General features: G+C 39.6%; 1 protein-coding gene across 3 annotated transcripts in view; it reads right to left on the minus strand.

Annotated features, from left to right (window-relative positions):
• F13A1 (coagulation factor XIII, A1 polypeptide) overlaps positions 1–16,658 on the minus strand; it is a 161,199-nt gene that overhangs the window by 88,782 nt on the left and 55,759 nt on the right. For all 3 annotated transcript variants that reach the window (XM_011962645.1, XM_011962644.1, XM_011962646.1), the window contains 2 exons: positions 9,267–9,385; positions 6,747–6,854 (listed from right to left, as the gene is read on the minus strand). In XM_011962645.1, coding sequence (XP_011818035.1) covers positions 6,747–6,854; positions 9,267–9,385 — 227 coding nt within the window. The remainder of the gene's footprint in view (positions 1–6,746; positions 6,855–9,266; positions 9,386–16,658) is intronic.

Below are 16,658 nucleotides of genomic sequence, written 5' to 3' on the forward strand. Positions count from 1 at the left end.
AAAAAAAATTTCTAATCAAAGTGAATTTTAAATGTAATCTGAATATTTATAATTAAGGTTTGTTGCATGAAGAGGTTTGCTCAATGTGAGGCTTCCCATAAGATGACCAAGTAAACACTGGAAAGAAAACGAATAAAACATGGTTTTATTGTAAACCCCCTGTGGAGTTGCTTGGCAACATATCAAAGGAGTTATGTCATTACTGTCTTTTTCATGCATGGAAAGAAAAAAAATATTTCTAAATACTGGGACAAAAAGAAGGGGAGGAAAAGATGGACAAAGGAAAAATAACTTTATTTTCTGTTTATCTGTAGGATCACAGATGCATGAGGATCAGAAGCACTAAAGTCCATTTCATCTCAAAGGTCTATAGTCATTCATCTTGTACTGGGTCCTAGAAAAATCCAGGACCTACTCCTAATTGTGGTCAGTTTGATTTACTAGCTGAAGTTCAAGATTTTTTTATAATGCTAAAGAGTACATCGAACATCGATTGGTTAAAAAAGTTTAGTCATGAGTTAGTTCCCAAAAGGCATAGTCAGAGCAAAGTATTAATGGGGATTAATGATGGCACTGTGGTTCAATATTAGCAAAAGGCCAGGTTTAAAAATAAATGCATACATCTCAAGGGAAGCTGGAAAGTCCAGGATGGCAGCAGTACAAACACTGAAATTTAAAAATATGTAACTATATTGATATTTTTTTCTTCCCTCCTACCTTCCTAATTTTCTCACTAATATTATCTTTTTTCTTACTACAATGGAATCAGAATACCATGGAATCAAGTAACTGTAAATGTTGAGATCCTACGGAATAAACTTCAGTTGTGTCAACCTTAGTTTTCAAATTGCAAAACAAGCCCCCAGAAGAGCAAATAACCCCCTACTACATTTTTCTTCAGTGTTTATGGTGACTAGCTGTTTGTGTGTAATTTTGACCCTGGAGAAAGGGTTTCTTCAAATAATAGCGTGGTTAGTCATTATTGTGGGACCTCAGGCATTCTTGTATCTTTTGATCCAATGTTTAGTCCTGGGAAAACTTTGAGCTATATTTAAGAGATTTGCTTTCCCATGCAATCCTATGCTTTCCCATACAATCCTATGCTTTCCCATACAATCCTATGCTGCTTTTTTCATTGCCATACCACTGCTGCATGGTGTAGAGCTGGTATAGAATAGGCCTCCAAAAATATCTGAATTAAAGGAATGGACATATGGGAGAGGGAAAAATGCAGAGCAGGAGGGGGAAAGAGAGAAGGATGTCACAGGAGGAGACAGGAGAAAGAAAGAGGGTATGAAGGGAACCCAAGGTGCATGAAGCTGTGCATATCCTAAAGGGATATTATTTCCATCAGAGAATTTGCCATGCTGAGCTAAAATTTTCTATTTACTAGTCTGTGTTCTCTGTTAGACTGTAAGCTCTGTGAAGGCAGAAACTTAATTTTGTTCACAACTGTACTCCAGTGCTTAGACTGGTAGATTTGCACTAAACTCTTGTTGAACAAATGAGTAAATATTGGGTGTTTTACCACCACCACCACCACCACCACCAGCACCACTATCACCATCATCATCACCATCACAATCACCACCACGATCACTACCACCACCACCACCATCACTACCACCACCATCACTCCTACCATCACCACCACCATCACCTTCACCATCTCCACCACCACTGCCATCATCACCATCACTATCACCACCATAATCACCCTACCATCACCACCATTATCATCACCATCACCACCATCACCACCACCATCACCACCACCACCACCACTACCATCATCACTACCTCTATCACCACCAAACACCACCAACATTATCATGTCATATTTGCTACCTGATCTTCTTTGTAAACTCATTCTCCAGGGTCCCAGTGCCTATGGCTATTTAGAATCCTCTGATTTATACCATTCTTCACTTATTCCCCAATTTCAAAATTCACCTCATCTGGGCTCCATTCCCTTGGGGCACTGTTCTTTTCTAGGCGATAGCGACTCAGTTTGATATAATAGTTGTGTTATTGGTAATAATGTGTTGATAGTGGCCCTCTAAGGTGATATGATCTGAGAGTAAGGACAATATCTGGTTTCAGCAAGGCCACTTATTTGTTGTGTGACTTTGTGTGAGTGACATCACTTCCAAGGGCTTCTGCTTCCTCACCCAGAAGACTCTTAGATAGTCGTCCCCATTGCACATGCTGGTTCTGTGTGTGTTTCAACACAGATTCTCCACTGGTAATGCCTTAACCCACTGGAGCAAATATAGATGGAGGTGGTATATGTATGTGTTTCACAGTGAATAACGAGTCATTATCTGCAATAGCAGCAGCCTTTGCAGAAGCAGCTGCATCTCCTTGGGGGAAATTATCTGCCCATAGTTGCTGCCAGAGCCTATCAGTCAGGAGGCAGGAACAGGCATGGACAGGTAGCCACCCCAGGTGGTTGCACAGCCTTCCCTTTTCCCCAGAACCATGCTGCCCTTGTCACAATATGTCATGGCTCACCTTCTTTGATAGTCTGACTGGGGGCTCCAAGTCCATGTCTGGCTTATTCACAGAAACTTGGGGCTAGCAATAGAATGCTTTGTTAATGCCATGTGAGTGAAGTAAGTGTTCAGATGGCACAAAGTTAAGCATTCTTCTTAGCTTTCTCTGGCAATTTTCCTGGTGGGAACTGTCACATCAGAAATGCACTGGAGGGAAAGCAGCCATCAAGCAATGTAATTTAAAGGAAGAAGTATAACTTTGGGCAAGTTTCTTCATTTTTTCTAATTGCTTCTCTTTTTTTTTCTTTTCTCTCTTAAATCAATCTGCAGTGTAGCTTGGTAAAATGCACCACTCAGTATTTAAAGGCGCCTAAGCAAATGTTAGCTTATGTAAGGTTATAACATCTCAGGTCTAATCTCTAGACGATGAGAACACAGGATTTTGGGCTTGCTTTCTCCTGGGAAACTCCAACAGCCCCAGGCTGCCCAGATTGTCATAACTTTTCCTACTTTCACATCAAAGTGAAGTAACAGTAACTCAAAATAAGAACAAGGGAAGTTACTGAATTTATAAAGGAAAAAATAGAAGAAGGGAGAACACTGTTTTGAAGAACGAAAGAATATTCTTGCTGTCAATGTGGTTTGAACACAGAGACAAAATTTCACTTTAAAGACAAAGATGCGAGGCCAGCAGAGGTTAGTTATTTACCCTGGGTCACATAGTAAGTTAATAGCACAACCAGAATCAAGGTCCGATCTCTCGATATGAGCTGAGTCGCTTCCCATATGATGCTGCCTTCACTTTCTTTTCAGTAAAGGACGAAAACCAGCAGGTTTTGAGTAAGGAAGACAGATTCGCTCTGCAGGTGAGAAGAGTGTTACTTATATTCCATAGGCAGGGAAACTGAGTCACAGAGGGGTTTAGTGCTGTGGTCCTCACTAAGGGTGATTTTTACCCCCAGTGGGCATTTGGTAATATGTGGAATCATTTTGAGTTGTCACAGCTGGTAAGGGAACAGTTATGAGAACTTGCATCCGCTGGGTAGAAGATAGGGATGTTGTTAAACATCTACACAGGACAGTCCTCTACAACAAACAATGACCCAAGGTCACATACAATAAGTAGAAATATACTGGACAATAAATATTTTTATCTGGGGATTGTGCACTTAAAATCCGTTTGAGATAGAGTTTCACTCCTGAGTGCAATGGCGCGCTCTCTGCTCACCACAACCTCGGCCTCCTGGGTTCAAGCAATTCTCCTGCCTCAGCCTCCTGAGTAACGGGAATTACACGCATGCACCATCATGCCCGGCTAGTTTTCCTTATTTTCAGTAGAGACAGGGTTTCTCCATGTTGATCAGGCTGATCTTGAACTCCTGACCTCAGGTGATCTGCCCGCCTCAGCCTCCCAAAGTGCTGGGATTACAGGCGTGAGCCACTGTGCCTGGCCCAAATTCAGATTCTTATCATCACTGAAAGTTTGCACAATTTGGGTTATCGGTGGTTTTTTTTTTTTTTTTTTTTCCAACCTGCACCCACCTGTTTCCTGAAAACTCCTTGCCAACCTTCAGTGCTAGACTTGTCTTTGACTACAGTAAGCAAACTGGGCCCCAGTCATGTGCTCTGCATCTTGTCCCCACCCATCTCCACTCTCTCCAGATACCCAGCAAGGACTGGTCTGCTCATCCTCACTGTTTCCCAGCAGCAGGTGCCCTGAGGAAAGTTCTACCTTCTTTCATTCTCACCTGGGGGTGAAATGAGGTCTGTGTGCTATTCCTTCTGGAGAGTCCACATGCCACCTATACCTCTGCTCTGGCATTTGCAACCTGCGAAAGGGATTTCTAGCCTCTATGACCAGGCTGGGAGGTGTTTCAGAGGAATTCAGAACAACTCTGCGTCAGCCTCTGTTTTACCTGAGGCCTGGGCCCAGCCCCTGAGAAAACACACACAGCTCCGTCACCCTGAGACAGGGTTCTGGCTGGGAGTCCACAACTTCCAAACATTTTCTTCTGGGCTCTCTAAGCACATCTTTTCATACTAATAAAGTCAAACCATTAATTGAGAAATTTAAAGATTTTTTTTGTCTTTGTTCTTTGTTTAACTACATTCAGAAGTTTCATGATAGATTTCCAGGATTTGTGAACAGGAGAGTATCTGCCTGAAGGACCAAAGAACACTTGATTTTTCTTCTGTGTCATTTTTTTAAAAATTGATTTTTGGGGCCTTAGTATTTTAGCTTTTAAAATTATTAAAACTGAACAGATTTTAGAAAGATTCACAGAGGTATTCTAAGGTTTAAAGGGGCTAATAGAGGTGAAAGTGTTTTGGAAAGCCATTGAACATTCTGTATATGTAAACAAGGATGTGATAGAAATGGAAATATTTTTCAAAATCTCTCAGGTCAGGACCTCTATCCCTTAACACCCAAATTCTCCCCCTCCAAAAATAAAACCAAACCATTTTCCAAATGGATTTTCTCTGTCTAGTTTTAAACCTTTTAACTGGGATATACATTTTCAAACTTAGAACTTCATAGGCTTTATATGATTAATAAAATCTCAAGGCAATTTGCATTAGGAGTATGTGTGCTTATTCAATAATTAACAGCTTCCGCTTGGCCAGCCGCCACCACAGACACATTAGGTTAACTGCTTCCTGTCTGCTCCCCTTTTGCACTGGCTTGTGTTAGGCAGTGATTTCTGACTTCTGGGTGCGTAAAAGTACACACAATGTGTGAGTAGGCTTATGCTGATGAGCATGCCATTTTAGAATGCTTCAGAAGGAATTAATTTAAATTTAACCACTACTAGCTGTTGCTTCCTTTGTCACTGCAAAATTGTTATGGTAACTTCAAAGAACAAAAAGAGAAATCTTGTGGGCAAAACAGTAAAAATAGTGATCACATGCAGGTCTAATACGTGTTTGTTATAAATGGTCATGACACTTTTGTTGAATTTCCCAAATTCAACATTCCCCCAAATCTTTGGAATTCATTGTCTTCTCACTATGGAATGTAAATGCACAGAAAACAAAACTGGCTTTACATGTTGGTTTCTACTTTCACTTTTTATGCTCCGCTGTTTCTTAAATTTACATGTAGCTTAGTTATTAATAAAATAAAAGCAACCATTCTTAAGAGCTAACCAGAAATTATATTTCATATCATTCTCAGTCTAATATTTTTATATTAACAATACTGATTTCATTTAGCTCAAAAGAATATACAAACCAAACTCAAACATAACATTCTTTTAAAGAGAGAATTTCTTAGAAAACTTAAGGAAATTGATAATGTAAGTATTTCTTTTTCTCAGTCTCTGATTGTTTGAAATACCAAGCAGCTTAACATTTCATCAGAAATAATCTACTCTTCAGCCAGATTGGATACACTTCTCTATACCAAAGTCTGGCTTTCCATGCTGGGTACACTGATATAATCCAGGACCGGACGGGTCCTGGACATCCCATTTAATCCACGTCCCACACCTGGCCTTACCCTTCCCACTCATGGGAATTCTGTCTCCTTTCTCAGAAAGTTGTTCCACTGCAGAATCTCTGCATTCTCAAAGTTGTTTTAGGATATCTTGCAGAGAGCAGTATGGAAGGCAGAAAATGTCTAGATTTGAAGTCAGCAGACCGGAGTTCTAGCTGCGGCTTTGTCACTGACAGCTGTCCTTACCCTGTGTCCTAACTTGTCAAAGGGCATGAGTAATGCCTGCCCTACTTACCTCACAGGATCCTGCAAAGAATCAATACCCACTTCATAAGCGAGAAAGCCCTACAGTGACACATCCTTGTGACAGGAGTTAGGATGAGATGTAGCCATTCATTTCTTCACACTTCCTATCAGTGTGAAAATGGAGAAAAGCTGTGCCTTGCACATCTTCTGTGTGCCTTGATGTTTGGTTGATCAACTGTTTGATTATAGTCATTGACATTGTTGTCATGATCACTCCTCAGTCCCTAGGCAAGGGGTTCTTAAGAATAACTGATCTATAGTATCATGATATCTATCATTGTTTGTCCGAAGCCAAAGAAACGTACAGTATTGAGATGATAATTCTGTTTTATAGCACATGATAAACTCCAAAAATTCCAGGAGCTATACTGGGTGCCAGAAGCTAGAATCTTACAAATGAAAGTTTATTAAGTGCAAGTCATCATTTCAGCAGCTCTTAATGAACTGGCATCTATACTGAGGCAAATGATGGGTGTAATAGATTTTAGGTATCAGTAGTTGCTGCTTACCATTGCAGACCCCACACGGCTGACTTTGATGGGATTCCCTCTTCCAGAGAGGTCCATTTGCGCTCTGTCCATCACATACAGGCAAGTGTCCAGGATGCCATCTTCAAACTATTTGGAGAAGAAAAAAAGAGAAACTACTTAGTGTTCACTCTGCAAGCAAAATGTTCTCCGATGAAAAATAACATGAAACCACAACCTAATGTTTAGAAATGTGTGTTTCCTGTATAGTGATCTCCCATAATCTTTAGTATGAAATATTAAAGTAGAAGGAAAGAGACATATTCTTTTTTTCATTAAAGTGAATAAGAATATAAAAGCAAGCCAGAAACATAAACAGAACTACTAGAGAGTTGATATACTCAGGGATCATGAGCTGACTTGAAGTTCTTCAGAAAATGATTCAAGCTAATTTAGAAGGTCTTTTCAACATATTGGCTTCTGTACCCAAGAAGAAGGAATGAATGATTTACCAAAGTCAGGCCACAGTCTTAGGACCTTGAAAGTAACGTAAGCCCTCCTGCATTTCGAAAATAAAGAACTCTCAGGTGTATCACAGGAAGGTGCTTCACACTACTTAGTTTGCACCCAGAAGAGCAGGAGACCTCATATAGTGACTGTCCCTCTAAGGTTTCGCCTCTTCTGAGACAAGGTGGACCCCAGGATCAAGAAGAGGGCAGAAGGCTACAGAAAGTAGATTACATTACCAAGGGAGGAGTCTGGTAGCAGTTCAATTTCCATAGAAAGAAATGCTAGCCACAGGCAATATCAGAATTTTCTTAAAAAGGACTAAAGATCAAGTAGCAAGACAGGAAGATTTTACCTATACTTCACCTCACTGTCATAAGAGATTTTCTTGAATACAGAAACCTGTGTGCTATTCACCCAAGTGCTTGTGACAGAAACCACAATCATAAAGGTTAATTACCACACAATTCTTTGTTCAGTCCAGTTAGAATACCCACTCTGGGTGTATCCCAAACTGACAGGATGGATGCAGTAATAGGTAATTGTACTAGTTCTTCAGGTATGCAAATAGCTCAGTATTTTGGTTCTTATTAAGCCGCTTCTCTCAGTTGTATTTGCTGGGCATGAGAGCAACTAACTGGAGAGTTAAAGAAATAGTCATAGAACTGATTGATTCCCTGCATCACTGTAAACAGACTTGGCTGATTATCCTGGCCAAAGGGCACAAACCAATAGCCTCTTTGAGTGACAGAAGATACAGTCAAGTGACTGTGCTCCAGCGTGCCAGCCCAAAGACATCCCGGCGAGGAGCGCCCTGACTGGGCTTGGGACACCTTTCCAGACCTCCTTGCTGCCCACCTTGATGACTTTTCCCCTTGTTAGCTATCTATAGATTGTCACATTTGGGCCATAAATAGAATCACCAGGCTAAAGGCTAGAAATTGGGAACCCAAGAAAAGGGTATCAGGCAGTAGGCAGTATCGTCGAGGGTTGTATGTCACCGAGGAGAGGATGGCTTGAAACCAGGGAGTCAGGCAGGAATCCAAAAACAGGGGGCGCCAATGTCGTTCATAGCTTGGCAGGAAATCAGAAATGCAGGCGGGCAAGCCTGAGCTCTGGGCATGTAATTCTCCGGAGTCGGGGTGAAGAAGCTGGTCACAAAGCCAGGTAGGCAGGATGACCCAGGTACCGGAGCAGTGGGTGAGGAACACAGGGAGATCCCATATGGAAGTCAAAGCAAGGCATCCGGAGCCAAGAAAGTACCCTGAGACCACCCGATTCTGTGAAACCTCCCCGCTGGATGCCCAGCGCAATGATGCCCAATTCCAGCCATCCCAGCCAAAACGCCTGAGAAATGACATTCACCTCCTCTCGTGTCGCTAATTAAAAATCATTTTGAAATCTCAGGACAGGCATTCATTTATGGAAACTGGTAAAATATCATTCATTTGCTCCATTGTTAAAGACACCAAACCGAAATAGTGTGAATGATCCAACATCTTAAAGAAATGCCATTTGTTACTTTATATCTAGACAATAACTTGAGTTTGCAGCTGATAAAATCTTTCTGTGTAAAAGCTCAGTGGGCCTTCCTTTGATGAAATGATAACACTCTTTTCTAATTAGCAGTACCCTAGGCTAACACTTAAAAAAAAAAAAAAAGACAAAGAAGAAGCCATTTCTTTGATTTGGGCACACCCCTTGCAGTATCCTTTGCATCATTTTCAAAATACCTTTCTTTACAAGCCAGGTTGAACTAATGAAATTTCGCTGTTCTAAGTGGCCAAAGCGTTTCTCTATAGAATGCCACATTATTCATGGAGTCTCTCATTTCTGTAACACTGTAATACCCAGAGATATGTGGTTTCAACTGATAAATTATGCAGTTGTCTTTATGAGTCCCTACTCCTAAGCTCTCTGCCTTGCAGTCTCAAATCCGAAAAAGCAGGAAATTCTGCTTGTCTAATATCGATATATGGCACCCTGCAGGGATACATGTGACAAAAAATATGAAGTAAAAATATCCTTGACAATAACAAATTTTAAGTGTCTCACCTGACCATAGCTCCAGCTTCTGGTCTTGATGTCATTGACCTCTCCATAAAAAATTACCCCAATGTCATTCAGGACATACTCTTCTCTTTCTTTCTCATTGTCCAGGTACACAGCATCATCTGCATCAGGGTTTAAGCATAGTGACCATTACCAAACCAGACTGTTTCCAAACACTTGCAAGTTTATTGTGTTTCTAAACTGCATTTTACCACCCAAATTTTTAAAAAATGCCCTTTGTTTCACTAAGCATAGCTCATTTCCCAATATTTTTAGTAATGTTGAACATAATCAGCACCAAAGTTCAGTCTGTAAACGATGACATTTTTTAGCAAAATGCTGACAAACTCTGACTCTTTAAGTTCCAAGCAGGAGAATTAAATTGATATGTCTCATTAGACATTTTATGATTCTGGTGCATCAGTAGTTCCAGAATTCTATGATGCTGATGTAAATCTGTAACACAGATTAAGATATAATTTCCAACCTTTTAACATTACTAGAAAACTAGATGAATTGAAAATGGTTTTTAAGACAAATCTGGGACACATGAGAAGGCAACAGCCTAATCTGTCATGTCATGCCTGTTTTGTGGCCCATCGCTGGCAGGTGGGAAGCAGTAGGTCATCTCCTTTTAATGAAAGATACTTGTGGATGTGCTAGTATGTGTGTGTGTGTCGAACCAGCTTCCCTGGCCAGTGTCTTTCATTGCAAGGACTTTTCTTCCCTGTGGCTAGAATCTCAGGAGGGTCATGCTCCCCATCTATCCACTTGGTCATCAGTCTGGTACTTATTCCCAGGCCTGGTGGGAGAGCAGCAAAGCATCTTTAACACAGACAGGACCCTACAAGTGTAAATCGCACTCAGGAAAATGTGTGTGTTTGGGACAGGCATCTGAACGTTTTTAAATGAATTCTACCTCAAGGTAATGAAATAATTGATTATAATAAATGCAAAAGGAATGGTAGAATTAGAATGTCACGATCTTGCAATCCCTAATGAAATAATGAATTGAGGCAGAAATAATTCGTTAAGAAGGGGACTTCATAATGGTGGATGACACTGATAAAACGTGAACTGGATACTATTAACAAACCTAAATATATGTACCTCCTGCTAGGATAAATGTCCTAGGAAGCAATGGCATGACTTATGAAGTATTTTTGCCCCTTCCTCAAAAAAAAAAATGCTACTTGAAGCTGAATCAGATAGAGTCTCTAGATCTAACTAGCTGCTTAACAGAAAATGCCACAGTGCTTAAAAAAAAAAAAAAAAATCCCACAGTGGTTACAGAAACATATTTCATGACACCAGGGGATGGAATCAGCAAAATTTTATGGAAAGTTCGACATAAAAAATGACTCAGTTTCAGCCATAAGTTTGTGGCATGAAGAAACAGATGAAGAGGATTACTCTAGAGGAAAATATTGAAGTGACATACCAACCAAATTTAATCTCAGACTTTAATCCAAATCAAGTAACTAAAAAGATAATTTTTAGACATTGGGAAAATTAAAGATAGTTCATTAGATAATACCAAGGAGCTCTTGTTGATTTGTATTAGCTGCAATAATTATACACAAACACACATAAACACATACATACACACATATGTACATATGTATCTATGCATACTGTATATATGTCTATTTTTAAAAAGCTGCATGCTAAAATATGTACAGGTAAAATAATATGATTACTAGAATTTATTTGAAAATGCTAAGGCAAAATTAAGGGAAAAAAGGATAAAGCAAATGTGACAAAATCTTGATAACTATTAAGTCTGAGAGACACATAAGTAGATATTCATTGTGCTATTCTTTCTGCTTTTGAGTTTGTCTGAAAATATTTATATGAAAAATTAACTTTGTCAAAAGGTATAAAACCCAAATACAAAATGAACACATACAAACTGTTTCCAATTGGATATGAACATTCAGGAATGTAAAGATATAAATTCTACCCAAATTAGTCTATGACCAATGTGAACCCAACCAAACCTCTACTCAGAAGTTTTAGAACTTTGCATGCTCATTCAAAAGCTTATCTGGAAAAAACAATGTGAAAGAAAACAGCCAGGCAGGGCGTGGTGGCTCATGCCTGTAATCCCAGCACTTTGGGAGGCCGAGGCAGGTGGATCACTTGAGGTCAGGAGTTTGAGACCAGCCTGGCCAATACGGTGAAATCCCACCTCTACTAAAAATAAAAACATAAGCCAGGCATGGTGGTGTGTGCCTGTAATCCTAGCTACTCAGGAGGCTGAGGCAGGAGAATCACTTGAACCCAGCAGGCTGAGATAGCACTACTGCACTCCAGGCTGGGCAACAGAGCTAGACTACCCCGTCTGAAAAAAAAAAAAGAGAGAGAGAGAAAATAGCCAAAAACTAATCTGTTGAGAAAGAAGAAAAATTGAAGGACTTGTCCAAAGGTAAATTAAACTTTGGACCCCAATTTATAGTTTCCTGCATCTACGCCCTTTGCCATGTAACTAGCAGTTGTTCCCTCTAAATGTGGAATATCCTCTCTTAACTTTAGGCTTATCTTTGGCTAATGGGGTGTTAGCAGGAGCAATGTTAGCAGAAGCAAGTAGGGATCTAAAATATGACTGCACAGCTGAGCATGTGATCATACAAATCTGCTATTAGCTGGAGGAAAATATGTCCCAGCAAGCCCATTGGTCAAAGAAGGATGAGAGACACTGGAGCAGAGGGTCTCCGGAGCTCTCAGGGAGAGACGGATTCTCTCCAGCTGTTCCTACCTGAAGCAGAGTTGGCCAGTCAAGCCCAGTCTGGATGAGCCCAACCCTAGCCAAGCCCCAGATCCATGAACAAGTGCTTATTGCTGTATGCCACTAAGATTTTCTGGTTCTTTCTTATGTAGCATTAGTGTGATTATAGCTAACTGAAACAAAACTACACTTAAAACTGACAGTAGCACAGTAATGGACAAATATATGGAAGGAGTTAGATGTGTATTAAATCTTAGTAAATAATAAAGATGGCACTTAAAATCAATAGGTAATAATAGATCTGATCAGTAAATGGTGTTTTGACAGCTGGTTATCAATGTAAGAAAAAAAGTGACAGTAAGATCTCTTTATCCCACTATATACAAACTGTATCCTTGGATTTAAGAGGCACATGTGTGTCTCTCCCTGACAATCTTTATTTTACTTGATATGTTCCAGATATAAGCAGGTAGAGAAACATAACATTCAATAAATATATGAAAAAATGCTCAACTCTACAAATAATCAGAGACATAAAAACCAAATTAACCATGAAATACCAATGAAATACCATAATTCTCCTACCATACTGGCAAATATTAAAACAAATGGTTAACCACCAGTGCCAATGAGAGTATGAAGAGATGGATACTCTCATCTACTATGGCTGTAGTGTAAAAAACTGCAGCCTTTTAAAAGGGTAATTAGGCAATATCTATGCAAATTCAAAATATGAATTCACTTTGCCCAAGCAATGCTATTTCTAGATATCTATTCTGCAGAAACATTCGTACAAAATGTATGTGCAATCTTCAAAATGGCATAACATGCTATAGTGAAAATGGGAAACAATCCAAATAGTTGTAAACAAAAGACCAAAATAATATGATATGATCGTACCAAGCAGCCATTAAAAAGAAGATGCATGTACTGATATAGAAAATGCTCCAAGATACACTGTGTGAGAAAATGAGGTACAGAGCAACAGGTTGACACAATCTCATTTGTAGTTTAAAAAAACCTAAATTCTCTAGGTATATATATGCAATCAATATATAAAATAATAGCGAAGTATCTGTAATGATATACACAGTTAAAGGTGGTTTTCTCTGAGGATTCTCTAGGATTGGAAGATGGGTGAAAAGGAAAGTTTACTTTTAGCCATATATATGTACATGTGTGTTTATTTGAAAAGAACAATATATTCAATTAATTGCCGATTAAAAATGAAAAGGACTGAAAATATTTTAAATGGATGACATTACAACAAAATGTTAATTGTTGGTATCTCTGATTTGTACATCTTTGAGTTCTTTTTCTGCTTTTATTATTTTTATTTCTATAATAAGACTTTTTCCATCAGAAAAAGTTATTTTTTAAAATGTATTTCCATTTAAGTGAAGCTACCCATTTAAGAAGAGGCTAACAAGTCCAACTTCTATGCGTTAGTTTTTCTTTAACAGCAATATAGGGTTGTGCTCTTTTTTATTATCAATGTCCTTAAGCACAACTTTTTTCTCCTTCTTTACGTCTCCTTGAACCCTTTCCTTTCCAGTACATACTGAATTAAACCTTGTTCCTTTAGTGCCCTATGGAGGCTGGGGTAACATTTCTCCCACTGTATGGACATTGTCTTTTAATTATTATACTTATTGAATAAGTATGTGTTTAAGTACTTACTACTTAATTTTTTTAAGTAGTAGCATGTAAATAAGCATTGTTACACTGCTTATTTACCACCAGAAATTTTCTAAGTGCTTTAGAACAAGACACATGAACTCATCAACACTCATAACATCCTTGTGAGGAAAGTAGCCCCATTTCACTGACAAGGAAACTGAGGCAGAGAGCAACATAACTTCTCCAAGGTCATACAGCTAGTGAGTTGCAAAGCTAAGATTTGAATAAGCTGCCTTCCAAGTAGTCCATGGCTCTTGGGTCCAAGGGATCAGATGACTGTGTCCCCAGCTCCCAACACTGTGCTGTGGAACATGGTAGGAAGTCAATCAATGTCTACTGAAGGAATGAGAGATGGGGACGATGTCTGGAGCTTAGAGAGTAAGGAAGAAGTCCAAGAAAATGAAGGATTTACCTTTGGGCTTTGCATTAGTATTGATGGGAAGTGATAAATTTAGGTGGCAAAGCATGAATAGAGAGGAGTTCTGGAGCTCCAGACTAGGCCACTCTTTCCCTTCCAATGCTTGAATTAAATCTCACCTCAAACAGGCAGACATCATCATGAATCCACAATATGGCAAGGAAGTCAAATGGGAAGGCTCGATTTTAATTTTAAATTTATTTATGATTTTAAAAAGAAGATTGAGGGTGGAAAGCAGTGCTTTATTTCCCCTGTTTTTATTCAGATCTGTCACTTTAAAATATAGTTGTCCAAAGCAACGTTAAAAAAAATTGTATCACGATGGAAACTCCAAAAAACTCCCTATGTTTAGAAGGCTAACAAAAATAGAAAAATGAAATCATTTGCCCCTGGAGATTTTTGCTGTTGGCTTTTTGATAGTGTTTTTGTTTGTTTTTAATTTTCTGGTTAGCTTCAGAGGGGTAGGGTTTCACTAAGTTTCAGGGGAAGCTAGTTCTTCACTTAGCAAAATGGAAGACTCGACTAATAGGAGAAACAAACTAAAAAACAACTCACTATTCTAGAAACCCAACAATTTGGACTGGTAGAAGGTAGGTGTGTGAGGCTTGTGTGGAATATGGGAGCTGGGAACTCTACTTAACTGAGAACTGAGGGGAGAAATACGGTCTAGACAGTTCCCAGAGTAGGAGTGGCTGCACCTTGGACCAACAGACAACTCTTTGATCGTAGGTGACCTCTGGCAGACAACCACCATCACAATAAAACTCTGAGAAAAACAGATTACACAGAGGTTTACACATGGCACCATTGGTGAGTGTGGCACAGCACCTCCATCCACTGCCCAGAGCAGCTCTGTCACCAGAACAGACCTTCAGAAGGCCTCGTAAATAACCACCCTTGCAGGCTGACTAACAATTTACAAGAGGCAAGTAGTGAAGAATAATGACCTCATTTATTTTGCTGTTCCTCTGGTGGGAATAGAAGGGTCGTTAAAAAAGAAAAGACTGGGCTGAGAAATTTTAGGGTGGATTTCAGTCACCCTCTGACATTCTCACTGTCCTCCCCACCCAGAGAAGGTAAGGATTTATAACAAACATGGAAAAACAAATGCTGAACCTATTGATTTTAGTATCTGTATAACCTCTTTGTGAGAAGGAGGATCATTCATCACTGCATGGGCTGGTACCTTCCTTCTGCTTATTTACATGCTATTTCAAAGTCAGAGCAGGTTCCATTTCCTTGGTCATTAGGCTCAAGCCTAGCAAAGGGAGCCCAGGAATTAAACAAAACTATGGGGGCAGAACAGCTATCCTACACAGTCTCTTTCAGCAGTTTAAACCAGAGTTTGCTGTTGTTTCTAATCCCTTAGAAGGAATAATGGTTTGGCCCTTCAAAAAGGCAAAATGTGTCCCCATTTAGGGAAGGAAGGAATTTAGAGCGAGGGGATTAGGAATGACTTCCACTTGCTTCCCCCTTTATGTAAAAGCTGAGCACCACTAAGAAGAGGAAAGATTCACATTGGGAGTGTGTAATCACTCTTAGAGGGAGTGGCTTGATCTGCAGAGCAAATGTGACTCCAGACTAGGGTCACCATGATATGTTTTTCCATCATAAGGTACATCAAAAGGGGTGGCAGATTCTAATAGGCTGTGTGTGCTGTGGCATACCAGGAGTAACTTCCTGTCGCTGGGAATTGTGAGCATATTAAGGAATGGTGTTTCTAGAGTCTGAGCTTTTTCTTCTGGAAGGATCCAAACCCACTGCCTTTCTAAAGTGGTTTCATATAGCCACTCCAGAGACCTTGCTTGCCTACCTAGTAACACTGGAATGGAATCAATCTATGAAGCACAAGCAAGTGGTTCCTCAACAGTCAGTTGAGTTTGCTTCCTCCCTTTTAGCCCCTTCAGTACAAAGTGGAGTAGTTTGCCAGGACTGGTATCCTCAGAATAACAATGACTAACACCCCTTCTCTTGGAGACCTTTGAGCCTAGACCAGAATTTGTACCCTCAGGCTACCGCCATTCATCCGTCAATTCACAGATATTGATAGTGTATCTCCCACTATGCTCACGACAGCACAATCACCCATGTGTGCATAGTACTACATAGCTTACATTCCTTACAAACACGTTGAATTACAGCTCATACTAGCTTGAGAAGGTTATTGGATTTGTGCTAATTTGCCTATTTTGCTGGTTAAGGGCTTTTTAGTGTACTGAGATATCTTCAGAAGATAGACTATTATTCATGAAGCAATTCTACAAAGAAAATGTCAGAGCTTCTTTACTTAGCACATATCCTCTAAGGGAGCCTGTGCCCTTGTTGGTATGCTTTAATTTTTTTTCCCAGAGAAAGCTTTCATTTGATCTTGTGAATATCAACCTGAATATATTGATTTATTTATTATGGCAAAATTTTCCACGTTGATCAGGTCATCACAGAATTTTCTCAGCTGGCCATCTACTGTTTTTTTCTTTTGCTACACAAGGCCAGATAATGACAGGTTTTGTTTTAGAAATATAAGTGCTTACCCTGACTGAGTCAGGATGCTCCAGTGTTAGCCCCAGTT

Source organism: Colobus angolensis, unplaced genomic scaffold, assembly GCF_000951035.1.
Source record: "Colobus angolensis palliatus isolate OR3802 unplaced genomic scaffold, Cang.pa_1.0 Scaffold6, whole genome shotgun sequence".
NCBI lineage: Eukaryota > Metazoa > Chordata > Mammalia > Primates > Cercopithecidae > Colobus > Colobus angolensis.